Source organism: Macrobrachium rosenbergii, chromosome 4 (assembly GCF_040412425.1).
Source record: "Macrobrachium rosenbergii isolate ZJJX-2024 chromosome 4, ASM4041242v1, whole genome shotgun sequence".
NCBI classification, from domain to species: domain Eukaryota; kingdom Metazoa; phylum Arthropoda; class Malacostraca; order Decapoda; family Palaemonidae; genus Macrobrachium; species Macrobrachium rosenbergii.
The window spans coordinates 22,585,128-22,601,523 of NC_089744.1; the positions used below are offsets into that span (position 1 = coordinate 22,585,128).

General features: G+C 36.3%; 1 protein-coding gene across 1 annotated transcript in view; it reads left to right on the forward strand.

Annotated features, from left to right (window-relative positions):
* The window catches only part of LOC136831259 (serine/threonine-protein kinase PLK1-like), a 457,722-nt gene extending 450,851 nt beyond the window's left edge, over nt 1-6,871 (forward strand). Inside the window, exons 7-11 of the mRNA XM_067091344.1 lie at nt 402-625; nt 978-1,227; nt 1,687-1,846; nt 1,959-2,208; nt 2,598-6,871. Coding sequence (XP_066947445.1) covers nt 402-625; nt 978-1,227; nt 1,687-1,846; nt 1,959-2,208; nt 2,598-2,807 — 1,094 coding nt within the window. The 3' untranslated portion in view covers nt 2,808-6,871. The remainder of the gene's footprint in view (nt 1-401; nt 626-977; nt 1,228-1,686; nt 1,847-1,958; nt 2,209-2,597) is intronic.
* The last annotated feature ends 9,525 nt before the right edge of the window (nt 6,872-16,396 follow it).

The following is a 16,396-nucleotide window of genomic DNA, read 5'->3' on the forward strand; positions in this document are numbered from 1 at the left end:
TCCTTATGAATGCTCTTGATTAAAACATATGGTGCTTTGTATTTATAGCAAACATTATATGGTAAACATATGGATCTGGGCACCACAAGTGATAAGTGAATCCAAAAAACTGCAAGGAAGTTAAGAGGCAATTGTAACTAATATACAGTGCTGGAAAGCATATTAGTTACCATAGCATCTACTTCTTAGGTTATGTTCATGCAAACATTTCTATTGTAAAGTTATATAAGTATATCAGTCAAGTGTAGTCCATGTCAAAATTTAACAATTTGATACATTTCTAGTCAAGCCAGATTTTAAATTTGTTTTTATGAACAACTGTGAATTGCCGGTTGTTTAAATTGTGTAAATTGACCTCATACTATTGCTAATGTATTTGCTAATTTTTTTTTCCCCTATAGGTGTGGTTCCACGGTCTCTCCCTGTTTCGGCTTGTACCCAGGTGCCAAAGTTTGGGTTAGATGTTATTGGGAAGTCTGTTTCCTTACCTGAGCAGCAGCTTCAGCAACCTACCTCTTTGATCCCACAGTCTCAGTCGCAGCATCCACTTAATCAGGATATTAAAAAGAAAACTACTTCTGTCTCAACATTACGCATCCCTAATCAGAAACCTCAGTCAGATAAGGTAAGATAACTAATTTTATTGCTAGTTTACTCTTTTAGAGAAGGAAAAATAGACAAGGTACAATGCAGACGTACATGGAATTGTATGTACCCCAAAAATTAGATATGAAATAGATACTATGTTAATGTTATTGAATGGCGTTTTGGTGCTGCATAAATGTTTAATTCTTTTTCCAACTTTCATTCATTTAAGATACTTAGCATTGTACTATTATCTTAGTTATTATGCATATCAGGTAATTTTTTTCGAGTCTTTTAGTAAGCATTTCTAATTCTGAAAATACTGAAATTGGTCTAACAGTTAGTGATACAGCAATAATTTTCACAATATTTTTTTTTTTTCTTCACCTTAGATCTCAATACTGGATGGTGGGTTGGGAAGTCCACCCACAAGCAGACCCACGACTGGAAACTCCAAAGAGGAACCACGTAAAAAAGACTCTGGTGGCACACTTTCTTCATGTTTACGACAGAAGCTGTCTTCAGTCATATGCACAACAGATAACAAGGCATCTGCTGGAAATCTAGTTGGAAAGAAAAGAGATATTACATCTGGCACACTTTACAATCTGCTGGCTACATGTCTTGATATCATGCCTGATGGTAAGTATGGACCTTGTTGTAACTAATGTATGTCAGAAGTAGTTGCAGAAACTGCTCAACCTTGGTAAAGTATTGACTATTGTGGTCAAATCTGCCAGTTTTATTTTTTCCCTGTCATTGGTTTATTTAATATATATTACGTTTGTTGCTACTGTTCACTTTAGTGCTAACATGCAATATTAAGAGCTAGGTGTATTTTTCAGATGAAAAGTATTTTAGTAGATACACACAAATGTCTAGTAACATGTTATAATTCTACGTAGTTAGTGTGTACCATTCATGATATGTATGCATTCAGCCCTAACTTGATCTTGTAAACGTGAATTTAATAAGAATATTTGCTTCTGATACAAATATAATGTACAGATTTATATTCTGCACAACTGTAGTGTCAAGTATTAAAAAATTTTGGTCAGTGTGAATTTTTCTTCTCTGCTCAGCATTTTGTTTTCTTTCCAGAAATCAGCAGCAATCCTCCCCATCAGAATCACACACCATTATTTATTACAAAGTGGATTGACTATTCCAATAAGTATGGATTTGGATATCAGCTCTCTGATCACTGTGTTGGCGTTTTCTTCAATGATCTCACTAGAATAAGCATTAGTTCTGATAAAAGGTTAGAACTTGAGGAGTTGAGTAATTTTTTTAATTACAATGGATACTTGATATGAGGTATTTTTTGATGTGTGAAGTAAGAGTCAATCTACAGTGCCATTCTCTCTCCTCAGCCGTGTTGAGTTTACCGATTCATCTGGAAGACTTACTGTACAGCAAGCTGGTACATTGCCAGCTTGGCTTCAAGAGAGGTACCAGCTACTTCGCTACTTTGCCACATATATGGAAGAAAATCTCACGGAGGCTGGGGATTCTAGAACTACTCGTGGTGGATCTGCAAGGTCTAATGTCATTCCCCATGTCCGTCGTTGGGATCGCACACCTAAGTCCATAATAATGCAACTGAGTAATGGCACTTTCCAAGTAGGTTCCCAGTTACAGTAAACATTGTTATTGTGTCTTATTTATTTAAGTAACAATGTAAACAAGTTTTTAAATTGTCCTCTGATCACAAGTACAAAAACTTTGCCAAATTGCTCCCTCAGAATAACACAAATTTTAACAAAAGGAAGGATGATTGTAATTTTGCAAAGTACTTAATAATGTTTTTAAGCATTTATGGTATTTAATAAAAAATGCTCAAGGTCACAAAAAGTTTTAAGTTATTTGAAAGAATCTCATATCCTTAAACACTAACTCCAGGTTAATTTCTACCCAATTAAATTTGGTTTGCATGCAATTAGTCTGTGAAAGCTAGTACCATTGAAGTTTTAAAAAATGGAGGAGTTGAGTAACGAGTTCATATTTTTCAGATCAACTTCTTCAAGGATCATACAAAAGTGGTTATTGCTGGAGACAGTACGGATGCTAGTGTTATGATTATCAGCAGCGACAGGCAGTCGTTTACATACCGTCTGTCCCAGATAGCAGGATTAGGCTGTGATGCAATGGTGCGGGAGCGTCTTGTGTATGCACTCTCATGTCTTAGGCAGTATGCAGAATTAGATGGTGAAGAAGTTTGAAGATGCTTCAAGACTAGTTCCTGAGAAGTATTTTTGGATATTTGTTACAGTTGAAAATGGATTATTTGAAGGACCAAGTAATGAGTAATACTGTAATGTCTTCTTTTAAGGCATAGAATTGTGTCTGATTGATAAGAGACCAAAACAAGTGAGGTGAGAACTGCTTTGATAGTAATGCAGTAAATATGGGAAAGTTTTATGAGTTAATAGTAAAACATTTTCATGTTTTCTGTTCAGACAGGTGTGTTTTGCCATAGAAGTGGCATTATTAGGTGTATGTATATTGGTGGCATGTAATGTGGATTGGTTAAAAAAATTGTTAGGCATCTGATAATCATGGTAATAGGAGGATTAGCAGATCCTAACCTGCTGGAAATAGTAGTGGTTCATTTTCATATAATACAGAGGAGTGAGCCATGATAAATTTCCATTAGGGTATTTATATAGCTGAACACATTATTATGCATGACCTTAGAACTATGCAATAATTTGTAATTAATGTACTGTTCATGTCATGTGCATTGCACATTGTGTAATTGTTACCTGTGTTACATGTTGGACACAATTTAAACATAAGAGTTTGAGAGCCCATAAGCTCTACCTCAGTGTTAGTTCCATGTCTTATCACTGCCCATGTTGATAGTCAAGGGCAAAAGAAAGCCTCTTCATGAACCTATTCAGGTGTTTAGAAGCTGGTCAGAGCAGTTTAGCTCTTGACATCAGAGAATGTATGAAGTGATGTGGGAGGATTGCTCTGTTTGAAAGAATCTTCCAGGTATGTTGTTTTTTTTTTTTTGCCCCATTACAGTATTTACCAAAGAGTTCAGAAAGGGTAAAGCTGTAAAAAAAAACTTGTATTTAAGTACCATAATTTATGAGGGATTGTTTATCTTGTGGCTAATTAGGACAACACAGTCCCTCCTAAAAGTGAAAATAGAACTTTCAGAAATTTTCTGTATTCAACGGTGGTGGTTGTGGTAGTGAAATACCTCTTCTGTTCAGTGCAAGAGTTCTCCTTCAAGGTGTTCGGAGAATTGCCAAGTAAAAAAAAAATCAAATTGTCAGTGATCTCGGAATAAACTATGCTCAAAAACAAACAACTACATTTTAACATTATGCTCATGAAATAGAAATGTGCTTCATAATAAAATCAAAGAAAGTTTCCCTTTGTTAAGCATCAAATGACTTCTCCCTTCATGTGTAATTCAATTACAGTACATTAATGGTATCGAGCAGACTGCAAGGAAAAGAATTCTTGTCCAGATTATTATGCATGGCCTGATTTCTCTCACCATGGAAACTGTGATACAAGGATTTAGAGTGACTGGTCAGCTGTGAGAAAGCTACCAAGCAAGATTTCTCTTGTGTTGTCAATCCTAAGCAAAGTCCGTCCTTGTACGCTCTGCTGAAGTCAAAATGGAATTTCTTGGCAGAGGTGTTGTTGGCTGTAAGTGTTAGGTGTGGCATTTCAGTATGGTTTTCTGGTCAGTGTAACACAGTAAGCCCTACTGAGGTACTAGATCTCAAACAATACAGATCCTTTTATGATGTACACACTTCTATGAATATTGCCGGTCATAGAATGACTGCAAATTTTGTAATATTTAACAACTTTCCTTGTTTTTTAATATTTGTAATGCTGAAAAGATTTCTAATTCTGTTATTTGCAGAATGAGGCCTTTTTCACAACCAAAGAAATAATGATTACTCCTGTGTTCCCATTTTTGGCTCAGGTAACTGCTGCACTTTACCAAATAAAATATTGGGAGAAGTGGTTTCCTATTCAGTAATGGCATTAATATCAAATTGGTTATATAATTATGTACTGTATTCACATATTAAAAGGAGTTTTTAGGTGTCCAAGGGAATATTTTTTTGGTAATATATAAAAAATTTTTAGAAATATAATAAATCCTTAAATATTTGGTTATGTTGCATAAGTTAGCTTGAAATGTACTATCAGAAGAATTTTCCCAGGATAACCAGTTTACTTGATGAAAGGATTTAAAATGTCCATCAAAATGCTGTAGTACAAACCACACGTTTGATTGATTGAAATTTGTGAGGGTTTTGGAAAGCTTAATGATCTCATATTTCTGAATATTAGTCATCGTCAGTCCACTGTTTTACAAGTATAGACGGATGACATTGCTGATCCTTCTTTTGAAAGCATTGCTGTTATAAAGTGAGAGAATTCTTAGTCACACACTTCGAAGCTTAAGTCTGTTAATAATTACTGCTAAGGTTGGAATCACTTAAACTTAAGCCATTTAATAGCGAGATGTGTGCAATAGGTGACTAAGAATTGAAAGGAAGTGGGTATTCCTTTGGACTCTCCCTCTACAAATCAGCTTTGCTTTTTCAATACTCTTTGTAATAAAACTTTTTATCGAGGTATCTTCGCCTCTCTTATCTGTCTAACCAAAGATGGCAGGACTTCTGCTTTTCTATTTAATATTGAAAAGGTAGGCAGGCTTTTGTTTAAATAATTTAAATACATCTTTGCAGTACTTTTTAAAGAGTTTGGAGAAGTAAAGTCATACCTTTAAATCAAAAATTCAGAGCAGAAGTGTTAGAGTTACTCCATAATGATGATAACTTCAGTTTTTTGTATTTTCTGGTAATGAATTTACTCTTCCAAATCTCTTCATTTACTGAAGTCATGGAGATGTGACTGCTAGTGCAGCTTTAGGGCTTGATAAGAGGCACTAGAGGCTCAATGGTCTATATTACTTATTAGTTTGTCTGTGAAGTTGGCGAAGGTCTGTGCCAAGGATTAATTTTTTCGTTTTAGAAGTTATATTGTTTCTGTGATTCTCTGTGGTAATTTTGTGTATGTTTTGTTTTTTTGTGATACTTATGTGATTTTTTGTCCATTTATGTATACTTCATGTATATATAGTGTAATTAATTGTGTTTTGTTGTTTTCATTATCAAGTCTGTAGTGCTCAGGTCTTTCAAACAGGATAGTGGCAAGTGGTCTTCCTAAAATCATTATTATAAATTATCCATTGGTTTCTTTACATAAAAATCCTCCAAATTGGTGCCTTTATGTAAGAATAGTCGAGGAGTTCCGGAAACTCCTCCTCCATATAAGAAGTTGTTTCTTTGTTGTGCTCAAATCAATGTGACTCTTACCAGTAGTAATTGGTCATAATACATAACCCACTAATATGATTTGTTTATAAATGTACAGTAACATTGTTGGAGCAGAGATGTGTTCCATTACTCTTGCATTTTCTGTATAATAAAAAAAAGATGTATAATTCACAAATACATTGTAATTGCAGACGTTGGTAATCTCAAATGACCGTCACCTGGTAATCAGAGTTTCAGTATTCATAATCAAATTATGAAGAGTACTAATCAAGGGGGCTACTTGGGAGTGGATTCTCAGTAATGTTTTAACATGAAGTTGGGCCTTGACAGTATGAGATGTCTTCCATGTAATAGGACAGTTAACTTGGTTCAGTTGAAGTGGCAGTTGACTGATCATAATCGGCAAAAGTTGACCAAATGCGGAGAAAGCTTAGAATGGTTAATGTAACGAGTAAAAGGTTTTCTGGTTGACACGGATCAAAAAGTAGCAGCTTTCTACAAAACCTGGACCAATGTTCATTGACCTTTACCGTAGGGGACAGCTCTATATGTGTCCACTAATCAAGATTCCTTCCAGTATAGTACATAGGGTGAAATACACACCCTTCAGGAGTTTACTAAATTTGACAGTTTCCTGTACTATAAGAATAATCTTCCATGGTTCTGTTCTCACTACTGTTTCAAGTGACCAGAATATTACCACAGGTCAGTTGAAGTGGAGAATTATTTGTCATGGCCTGAATATGGTTAGACTGTGGCATTATCATCCTACTGACCCATTCAAGACATGTATATATTATAGTTTAAGGTGTTAAAAAAATAACTGTGGTAGTCAAGTTAAAAAAAATCTGTGCAGTACTATGATGTATAAATTAGCATCATTGACTCTCATGGTCTTTCATTTTTTGCAGTTCTTGTTGTAAATTTACTTGCTTTTTGTTTATAATAAAGAATCAACTATGAAATTACTTTTCCTCTATTTACAACATATGTGAGTGTTTTCTACATCTAGAAAAAGAAATGCAGAGGTGCTAATTGCTTAGGTTGTATTAAAAGAATGTTGGCAAATTTGCCACGGGTTACCTAAGCTATGTAGGCTATGACCAGTGTGTTGATAACCAGAAATTTAGTACCAAAATTTACTAGAAATGTCTGCTTGTTTTTCTATTATATGAAATCCAAAATTCTTTTGACTGTCACATCTTACCAAGCAGCAAAATGAGAAAAGAAGGGGATTCAACCCAGTAGAAGAATAGAGAAAAATTTTATACAGTGATAGCATAACTTAGAGAAGATGATAAACACCCAGTGCAAGGTACGTTAAAAGAAATTGGCTGCTGTTGTAGTATCATAGAAATGTACACTTAAACCAATGCTGTATAACAATAAGGGCTGCAAAATTCAGGGAAAAAGTAGACGAAGAAATATCTTGAAGTAATGTGTGTCAGGCATATCGAGAAGTATAATGAATGAGTTTTGCTAGTCCACTCAGGTTTGCTGTTCTTTATACAAGAAACTGAATTCAGATGTTGGATGGGGCAAATTTGTCATTGGCTAAAACCCTCATTAACCTCAGCCTTGATAATGATAATTCTAAGCAATTCCCCAGTGTAAGCAGAGATTCTTGAGCAACCATGTCTCCATGGTGTCATTCGTCCAAGCTCCCACAGGGCAAAGGTGCCCCACAATTCCCAAACTAGTTGGGCTGACACTGGAACTAGGACAGTCTTCTACTTATTATGAGTAATTTTAACATGGTTCAAACTGGGCATCCAACGAGGTTGGTAGTATTGGGGCGGCATACACCTCTTCAGTGCCTGCTAGTGACCCTATGTTGCCACTTGCTCTGTAGGAGGAAGCAAAGGAGTTATGGCATGACAGAAGATTTAGGAAGGGATGTGGCTCTGGAAAAACAATGGTAGATGCACTGGGCTGTGGTTCTGATGTTGAAGATGGGACAACTGAATAAGATGATGGTGATGGAGTTCGATGTGGTGGAGGGGCAACCTGGAAGAAATCCCAGTGCTTACTCCGATGGAAGGATTGCTGCATTGGAAGCATGATGACAGTAGTCCCTCAGTACAAAGGGAACTGACCAAGGCATCACCTAACTGTTCCTGTAGGGGGTAATGCCATCAGTGCACCTTGTGCTGCACTATAGACACTAATGAAGGTTGTTGGCAGAGTCCCTTTGGCACCAAGCTGCACCCACTTTTTAGCCCTTATCTTTACTTCCATTCCACTTCGTTTCTTCAGTCTTTCTGTTCAACTCCCTCTTTTCAATATCTTAAGCAATGAATGGCTGAAAGTTCCCCAGTTAATCATTCAATCAATTAATCATCTAACCATTCCCTTGTCACAATTGGTTTGGACAAAAAACTCTTAGGAGGGCGTCAATTGCTTCTTAAACCTTCCTGAACTTAAGTGTAACAGGAATGGCATTGTGACTAGTGCCATCATTGTCATGATGATCATCAGCATTCTGGGTACTGTCAACAGAAGCAGTGATCTCCCTGCTGTAAATGGTCTGATATCCAAAATTACCCTCTTCTTCATCCAGTCACTCACATGCATGTCATCCTCCTGAATGTCCTCACGCATTCCTAAGGCATGGATGAAGTCTGCAACCTTGAAACCTGGAATATTGACAGTGGTCCCCCTCTAGTGTACAGTCTATGCCAACCACACTTCAAGGTAAGAGCAGAGTTGTCATTCTAATCGAGAGCCCAGTCATATAAATTGCTGACATGGAGTAGTTCTGGGGATTCTTCCCCTTCTCCTCCATGACCTCAAACACCACCATACCTCATGCAGGAATCACCAAGATGAAAATAAATACATAATACTTCTGAACTATGCAGCCAATTCTTGTTTAGCAGGATGAGCAGGCACATTGTCAGACATAGGAGAGACTTTATTAGGCACCTAAGAATGCCAAGCTCCTTCACTTGGAAGGGGGTTACTCTCTTTCAGAAATTATGATGAACCAAGCTTTGAATTGAATGAATGGTACAATATCACTCGAGAGGGAACACAGCAGACAATGTTGCAAAGGTCTCAACGAGGCAACTTCTCTAACTCATCAGGCAAAGTAGTAATAGAGACAGAGCTATAAAACAATCCAGTTTCTTCAGTGATAGATTTGATCCAGTAAGCAATTGCTTGTCGACCTATCCTAAGAACTAATTCTGGAACTGTCAATACCTTTTACTTGGTGTCCAAAGCTTCGCCAGGAGCCCCATGGACACGGTTACCAAGTCCTGCAGTCGCACAAGCAGCCTAGTCGCCATCTTCAGTTTGGTCGTCTAGCTGCAATCCCTTCATTCCTTTACTGTACCTTCGTATATATTCTTTCTTCCAACTTACTTTTCACCCTCTCCTGACAATTGTTTTAGCATTGCTTTCAGAGCTGAATAACCTCAAAGGTCATAGTGCTTGGCCTAGATTTTTTTATTCCAGTTCCAGTTCCAAAACAGGTGGGGCATTACTTAACATTCAAGCCTCTTAAATAAAAACAAGAAAAAATGTACGAATTAAGGTATACAGTAAAAGTGTTGTGCAGTATATGCATGACTACATTCACGTCTATAGAATTGTACTGTATATACAAATACTGTATGTATCACATGTACAGTACTGTAGATTACACAATATTCTTATGAAGACACACAAGTGCACCTTAAAAATTTCTACCTTGTGATGAACAACTATGCAAATTAAAAACTGCACAATGAAGCTTGTAGCAGTGTGCAGTGGTAGTAGCCACCAAGAATAAAGTACCTATTGTACTCTACGTTGTGAACAGACATACTTTAACAATTAAACTGAAAAAACTTGCAGACATTGCACTTCATTATATTGCACATTTGAACCTGGTGGAAACTTCAAAATGAAGCCAAGTACAGCAAAGCCACAGTCTCTGGAGAGAATGTATTTTATTCAGTAAGTACTGTACCGTTCATTTGTACTTTATTTTCGTCACTTTAACATCAAAATTACTTTACATTACATAATTAAACCTCGGAGTAAACAAATAACGGCCATATCCAATATGCTTAATGTAGTTTATACGATGTTGGGAAGCCACACAATAACTGGTAGCCTTTTTGAGTTTTAAAGGGCATACTACTGTATTGTATTATAGTGTATATTATTATTCTGTACTATACGGGTTTACATTTATTATAATACAATAATGAAAATTACGACCCAAAAGGAACTCAAGTACACTCCACCTAGTGCAGGCATTATAGCCTAGTAAGCAAAACAATGATTGTCTTGCATGCATTTGTCTCGTAACGGCAGTACAAAACTATCCATTTTTTTTTTTTTTCATACACTAACGCAAAACCATTGCTGTGCAAAGAGTACTACACTGTACTGGATATTCAGTGAAAAAAAAGGACGAATGCAAATAAAAAAATGAACAATGCCCCAAAGATTATAGCATATGTTGCATCTTTCAGATTGAAGTAGTGTACATAATGTATATGTTCTCCCATTATAAAACACATGAAAACAATCTTTACATTTAAAAACTGTGCCATTATACGGTCCATAGTTTCATATTTTCTCTACATATTTTAATGAATTTTATTCATACTATTGTATTCTCTGTTTTTCGCTCTACATTTACAAAAGTGAGACCATTTGTATTATAGGAAAATAAGAAACTGACAATATAAGTTTATAACAAAACTGATAGGTTTACCTTCTGATAGTGCAGCTAAATACATAGGCCTACGTACATTCTGCGGAAATTAATGCTAGATTTTCGAGCTTGAATATTTTTTTCCATTCTGTTATAGAACTCTTATGAAAAATTAGTGACGTTATGAAAGCCCACTGGCAAGCTTTTCAGTTACAACTCTGCAACACTGTACCGTATAAAAACCTATAACATTTCGATACCATTCATAGAAATGGATCTCCAACAAACATTTTTCCCCTGACTTTATCTTCATAACAAAACCGTTAACAAAATTTAAAACACAACTAGCTTTGTTTCCAATCTCTTGCACATGTGGCAACAGCATGTCCTTGATTGCTTGATGTACTGCAGGCTTGTCTTCGAGACCACATACAGCGCAATTACTCTTGACCAAATCCATCATCCATCAAAACAGTAAAAAATCAGATTTCTTCCTTGATATATGTATTCAACAAGGAGGCAACAATTAAGACTACAAACAAACACACAAACATAAGGAAGTTCCTAAAAGTTGAGGAGACGGCCGCACGAAGATATCGTTTATTAATATATAAATTTTTGGCTGAAAGTATAGAAAATGTTGTATATAATGCGGTACGGGTGAGAGATAATGAGAAATCTACCGAGATAATGAGAAATTTAACGTCTTTCGTGTACGTTTTTACGTTCATTCCAGAGGGCTGGTATTTAATTTGGCAAAAATTTGAACTAAGGACGGCAAATTTTTAATTATCTCGGGAGATTTCTCAGATTATCTCACCTGTGCTGTATTATGTACACGATTTTCTATATAACTCAGTCTAAAAATTGTATTAGTAAACGATATCTTCGTGCGGCCGTTTGGTATTTATTTACATTTAAAATTACAGCCAAGGAGTAGCCTACAGATAATCTTGTATCCTTGAGGAAATGATTTATCAACGTGGGGGTCTTAATTCACAGTGATGATAGGAAGGGTAAAACTATTATCCCGTGAAGGGTATGTGAACCTCACTGTTACTGAGGCTCATACTCAGAACGTCAAATATTTGAGGCAAGATGTAAACAGTTTCGTTCTTAACGGTGGAGTGAAGAAGGAATATTTTTAATCGTCATATATATATTCATCCGGCATGTAATACGTGCATTAACAAGAGAGATATTAGACCTACTGTCATCAAATAAGTTTTCAAGCAAATGAAATGACCTTCACAGGTGGGAACAGCTATAAAGCTTTTGTTTAAGGGCAAGTTATACCCAACACTGTTATGGGAAGGCCAGGCCTAAACGCCAGTTAACAACAGCTTATAACTTCGCAGAATTAAGGTGAGAAATATTGTATATTTATGTAATTTGATTGGTGGTTGTCATTGCTGTCATATTATTAGTAATCCAGTGATCATTATGCTGCTCTAGGTCAGTTCAGGTTGGAAGGTCATTAATCCGTTCCCTTGTGACATTTTTGTTGTATATAATGTGTTTGTGATTGATACCGGTTTAGAGACGAACCATGTATTTTACTAACAACTTATCTTGTGATTTATGTATTTTTGGTGGTTTGTTTTGGTAAAATATAACGTTTTTGGTTTACCAAACGGTAAAATTTTGTAATTGCCAATAAGACTCCAGCCAGCCATTTTTGCATAAAAAACCATTTTGGGTTTTACATGCAAAAAGGGCCAGGAAATGATAGGGCACTAAAAGAACCTAAGAATGCCAACCTAACGTAACCAGTGGGGGTATTTACCGGTTACATTTTTGCTTTATTAGCTATGGATGGAGGGGCGGTATTGTCTTACTTTAGGTAAGTCGTAATTTGATTAATTTTTTATTTATCATTTGCGCATAGTGCGTATGGACGTCAAAATAACGAGAATGATGAGCTCTTTTCAAAAATGTAGGATACAATAATCGTGTATTGGCATCTTGTAAAATAATACCAACCAAACACCTTTAAGTTAGAGCAAGTCAGGGAAGGTAAGGTTAAGATGCATCCTTGTGTATTTTACTCTATAACTTTGTTCAAGGTTAGGTTAGGCATATGTGGCAGGGCAGATAAGGACCTTGCACCTCAAATTAGCTTCAAAAGGGTATGGTGTTGTATGTAGTATCTCTGCAATAGCCCTTGTAACATATTCATCCTTTGCAATGTGTTTGATGATAGGATAGAACTATAGGGTAGCTCCGCATCGCCAACGGCACTATAACTTGACCTTTTCTACAATTTTTTGGTTGCTAATTATGAATTTACCTTTCATTTTTGGCGCCCGAGTCTAATTAACCTGTAATTAATCCCCGAAGTCCATCCAACAAGGGGTTTCCATACGCGACCTTCTCAAAACAGAGCACGGCTACGTCTGTTTCGAACGGTTCATATCCCGTCCGGCAAGTACAATAACTTGTTAACGTATGGGTACCCATCCCCCCCCGGACCAGTACTAAACACGGCGAAGGGACATTCCATTTGGCCGACAACAAACAGATGCACCGCCAGTATCAGAACCCCTAAAAGTGTAGAAAAAAACAGTTGAAAAGGTAAAAACAGGCGCGGAGCTAATATATAGAATTACCGATGATAGATACTGTTTACTGACGTGAACCATGTATTTTAGTGAATCTTTACTTCGTGCCTTATGCATTGTAGACCATTCTTGTTGGTGCAGTTCACTTCCATTTTTGTTTTCTCCACCCAAAAAAGAACAGGTTTCCCACTGGTGTACTTCATAGTTGTTGGATATAGAACAAGGGGAAAACGCAAAAATGATAACCAGTCAGATTTAATGTATAGTCCATGCCCTTATGGTGAGGAAGTCAGGAATCATGCTACAGTAGGTGGGATAGAGGGGGGCAGCGGGTGTGTTTGGTATTGGTCCAGGTTGGTTTTTGAGTCAGGTAAGATAAGGTTAGGCTAGGATGCATCTCTGTAATTAGCCTTGTGGCATCTTTGTTGTATATAATGTGTTTTATGATTTATACGGATTTAGAGACAAGCTGTGTATTTTACTAACCATATATCTTGTGATTTATATATTTTTGGTGGTTTATACTGTATTGTGTTTTTGGTTTTCACCTTCCCTAAAGACCCATAGTTTCTTATTGTTACCTCAAACTTGTATATAACTGATTGAGGAAACAAAAATGAGCGCTTTGCACAATCAGTGATGATCAGTAAGAACTGGTTTGCACAAACGATAATGGTCAGAATCAACAGGATTGCACCAACAATAGATGTCAGAAGCAAATGGTCTGCTTTAACAATAATGGTGAGAAATGAGTGGCTTGCATCAACAATAATGGTAAATTAAAGAATGGTTCATACCAAAAATAATGGTCAGAAACAGGTGGTTTGTACCAAAAGTAGAGTTATAGTATGTATGCATTTTGTACACCACAGAAAAATGGAATGAATTGCCTTTTCAGTTACGCATGGTATAGTTTTTTTTGCTATTTATTTAATTCATTGCACAGTAATGCATTTTTTTATACATATATATATATATATATATATATATATATATATATATATATATATATATATATATATATATATATATATATATATATATATATATATATATTGTCATAAACGGACCTCACCTTGGTGAGAAATTGAAACAAAATTATAATTGATGCTGCCATAAAACCAAGAAAGTCCAGTTTATGAGCAAAGGAATAAGTTATTTGAAAACTTACCTTAGAATTTCCTGGATTTACAATTGAATGGGGAAGGTCGCCATATGGGAATTTAGAATTCTTTTACAGATTTACAGGGATTTATTTACAGAAACTTAGCAAATCAACAATGAGACACGACACAACATAATCACTAAGTGGCAGATTCAGAATAGGACACAGGGAACAATAATGCAATGAGTTGGCAACAAGCAAGTGGATTAAAATGGGGCCAATCTGCAATACAATCAGTTCAATGATAAGAATAACATTCAGTCTTGCCCTGATTACATGAAACAGTCTCAGGTAATGCAAATGATGGAACTCCAGGATGGGAGAATAATTCACATGAACATTTGGGCCACAACGGAAATCGTTACTGAATGTGACCAGGAATTATCAGGATTTTGGGTGGCAGACGAGATACTGAAGCATGGAATTGCGATCGGCCACGTGTCTCCCCTGAAAGAGACGTTCTGCGCTCAAACTAAGAGAAATGGAATCTACCTATAAAATATCACCCAATACACGTTCTTAAATACTAAACATGACGTAGCCCAGAGGATAATTATGAGAAAATCACGTTATCACAGTCTTGGAATCGTATTGGATTGGGCTTTTGAAACAAGGAACACGTGCTCGCCGTCACACAAAGGGGGAAGCTTGGGAAAAGGAAGGGATTAAACTTGAAGATAAATGAGAGAAATGGAAGGAATTTAGTGGAGAGAGACAGGGGTGACTGGTGCCAAATTCACTCTCGGCTTACCTATTTCAGACGAATATTTGAGCTCCGAAATACCACGTCTCGGGCGTACGATCGTGAACTTGGGCTGCCACCGAGACAGACATACAATCAGGACAGTCGCTGGAAGGGGTCTGCTGGCTTGCTGCTTCCAGCGGGCGTCGTAGCCATAGGTCTCAAACCTGAAAGCGAATTCTTTGCCAGTAAACAGGTCAAAGGAATAGCAGTCTTAAAGATAATGAGCCTAAGGTTTAAGGTGCTAGCTTCCCCCTGAATGGTTTAGGCCATAACGTCTATTTCCTCCCTAAGCCCTACTTTGAAAACATGACCCCAAAGGGGGGGAAATCTAGGTGTGTTCTGGTAGCATGGGGGTTTTTAAGAGGGAGACCCATTGACTACCCTGCCTGGGCATTTCCTGTAGGCCGCGGAGGCATGCATTCTCTGTCCATATAAGTTAAAAACAACTGAGTTCCGCCATATTGGCGCCAGCTATAAGCTAACAGAATTGATAATTCGCCCTAGAAGTTAGCTAGATAGCAGCTAAATAGGAGGGAGGAATGTAAATCTTTGACAATATATATATATTATATATATATATATATATATATATATATATATATATATATATATATAGTATGTATTTTTTGTATAGAAATGTGGAATATTTTGAGAAATATATATATATATATATATATATATATATATATATATATATATATATATATATATATATATATATATATATATATATATATATATATATATATATATATAGAAAGGTGGAATAAGTTTGGAAAAATATATATATTTATATTCTGTATATATGTTTAGTCTCAAAATATTCCACCTTCTCTTTTATTTTGTACTCGGCAGCTGCACTTCACTCCCATAAGGGAGAAGTGGCTATACGGTCCTTACTTTATACCCTTTGCTTCCAGAGGCAGTCTTCTCTTATAGAAATTTTACATAGCTCCCACTTCCTTCCTTGCTTCACCTCTTCGACGATATTTGTGATTCATTTCTTCCCATAATGCAATCCAAAATACTTAGAAACATCAACTTCTTCCAGTTGTCCTCCATTTATAGTTGCTTAATTTTCCTGACGTCTTTTGCTCTCTCTCTCTCTCTCTCTCTCTCTCTCTCTCTCTCTCTCTCTCTCTCTCCTGATAAATATAAACCTGTTACTCAGGGTATAATACTTTTCTTGGAAACCTACATTTATGTCAGTTCATTCTTGTCTCATTTTTTTTTAGCTCAAGTCTCCTTGAGCCTAGGTTAAGATAGAGCGTGAATCAATAAAGAAGTAACATCCGCAGAGCTAATTATGTATTTCACTTATTTTAATTCCCAGACAAAGAGAAATTAGGTGGTCAACAAACAAAGAAG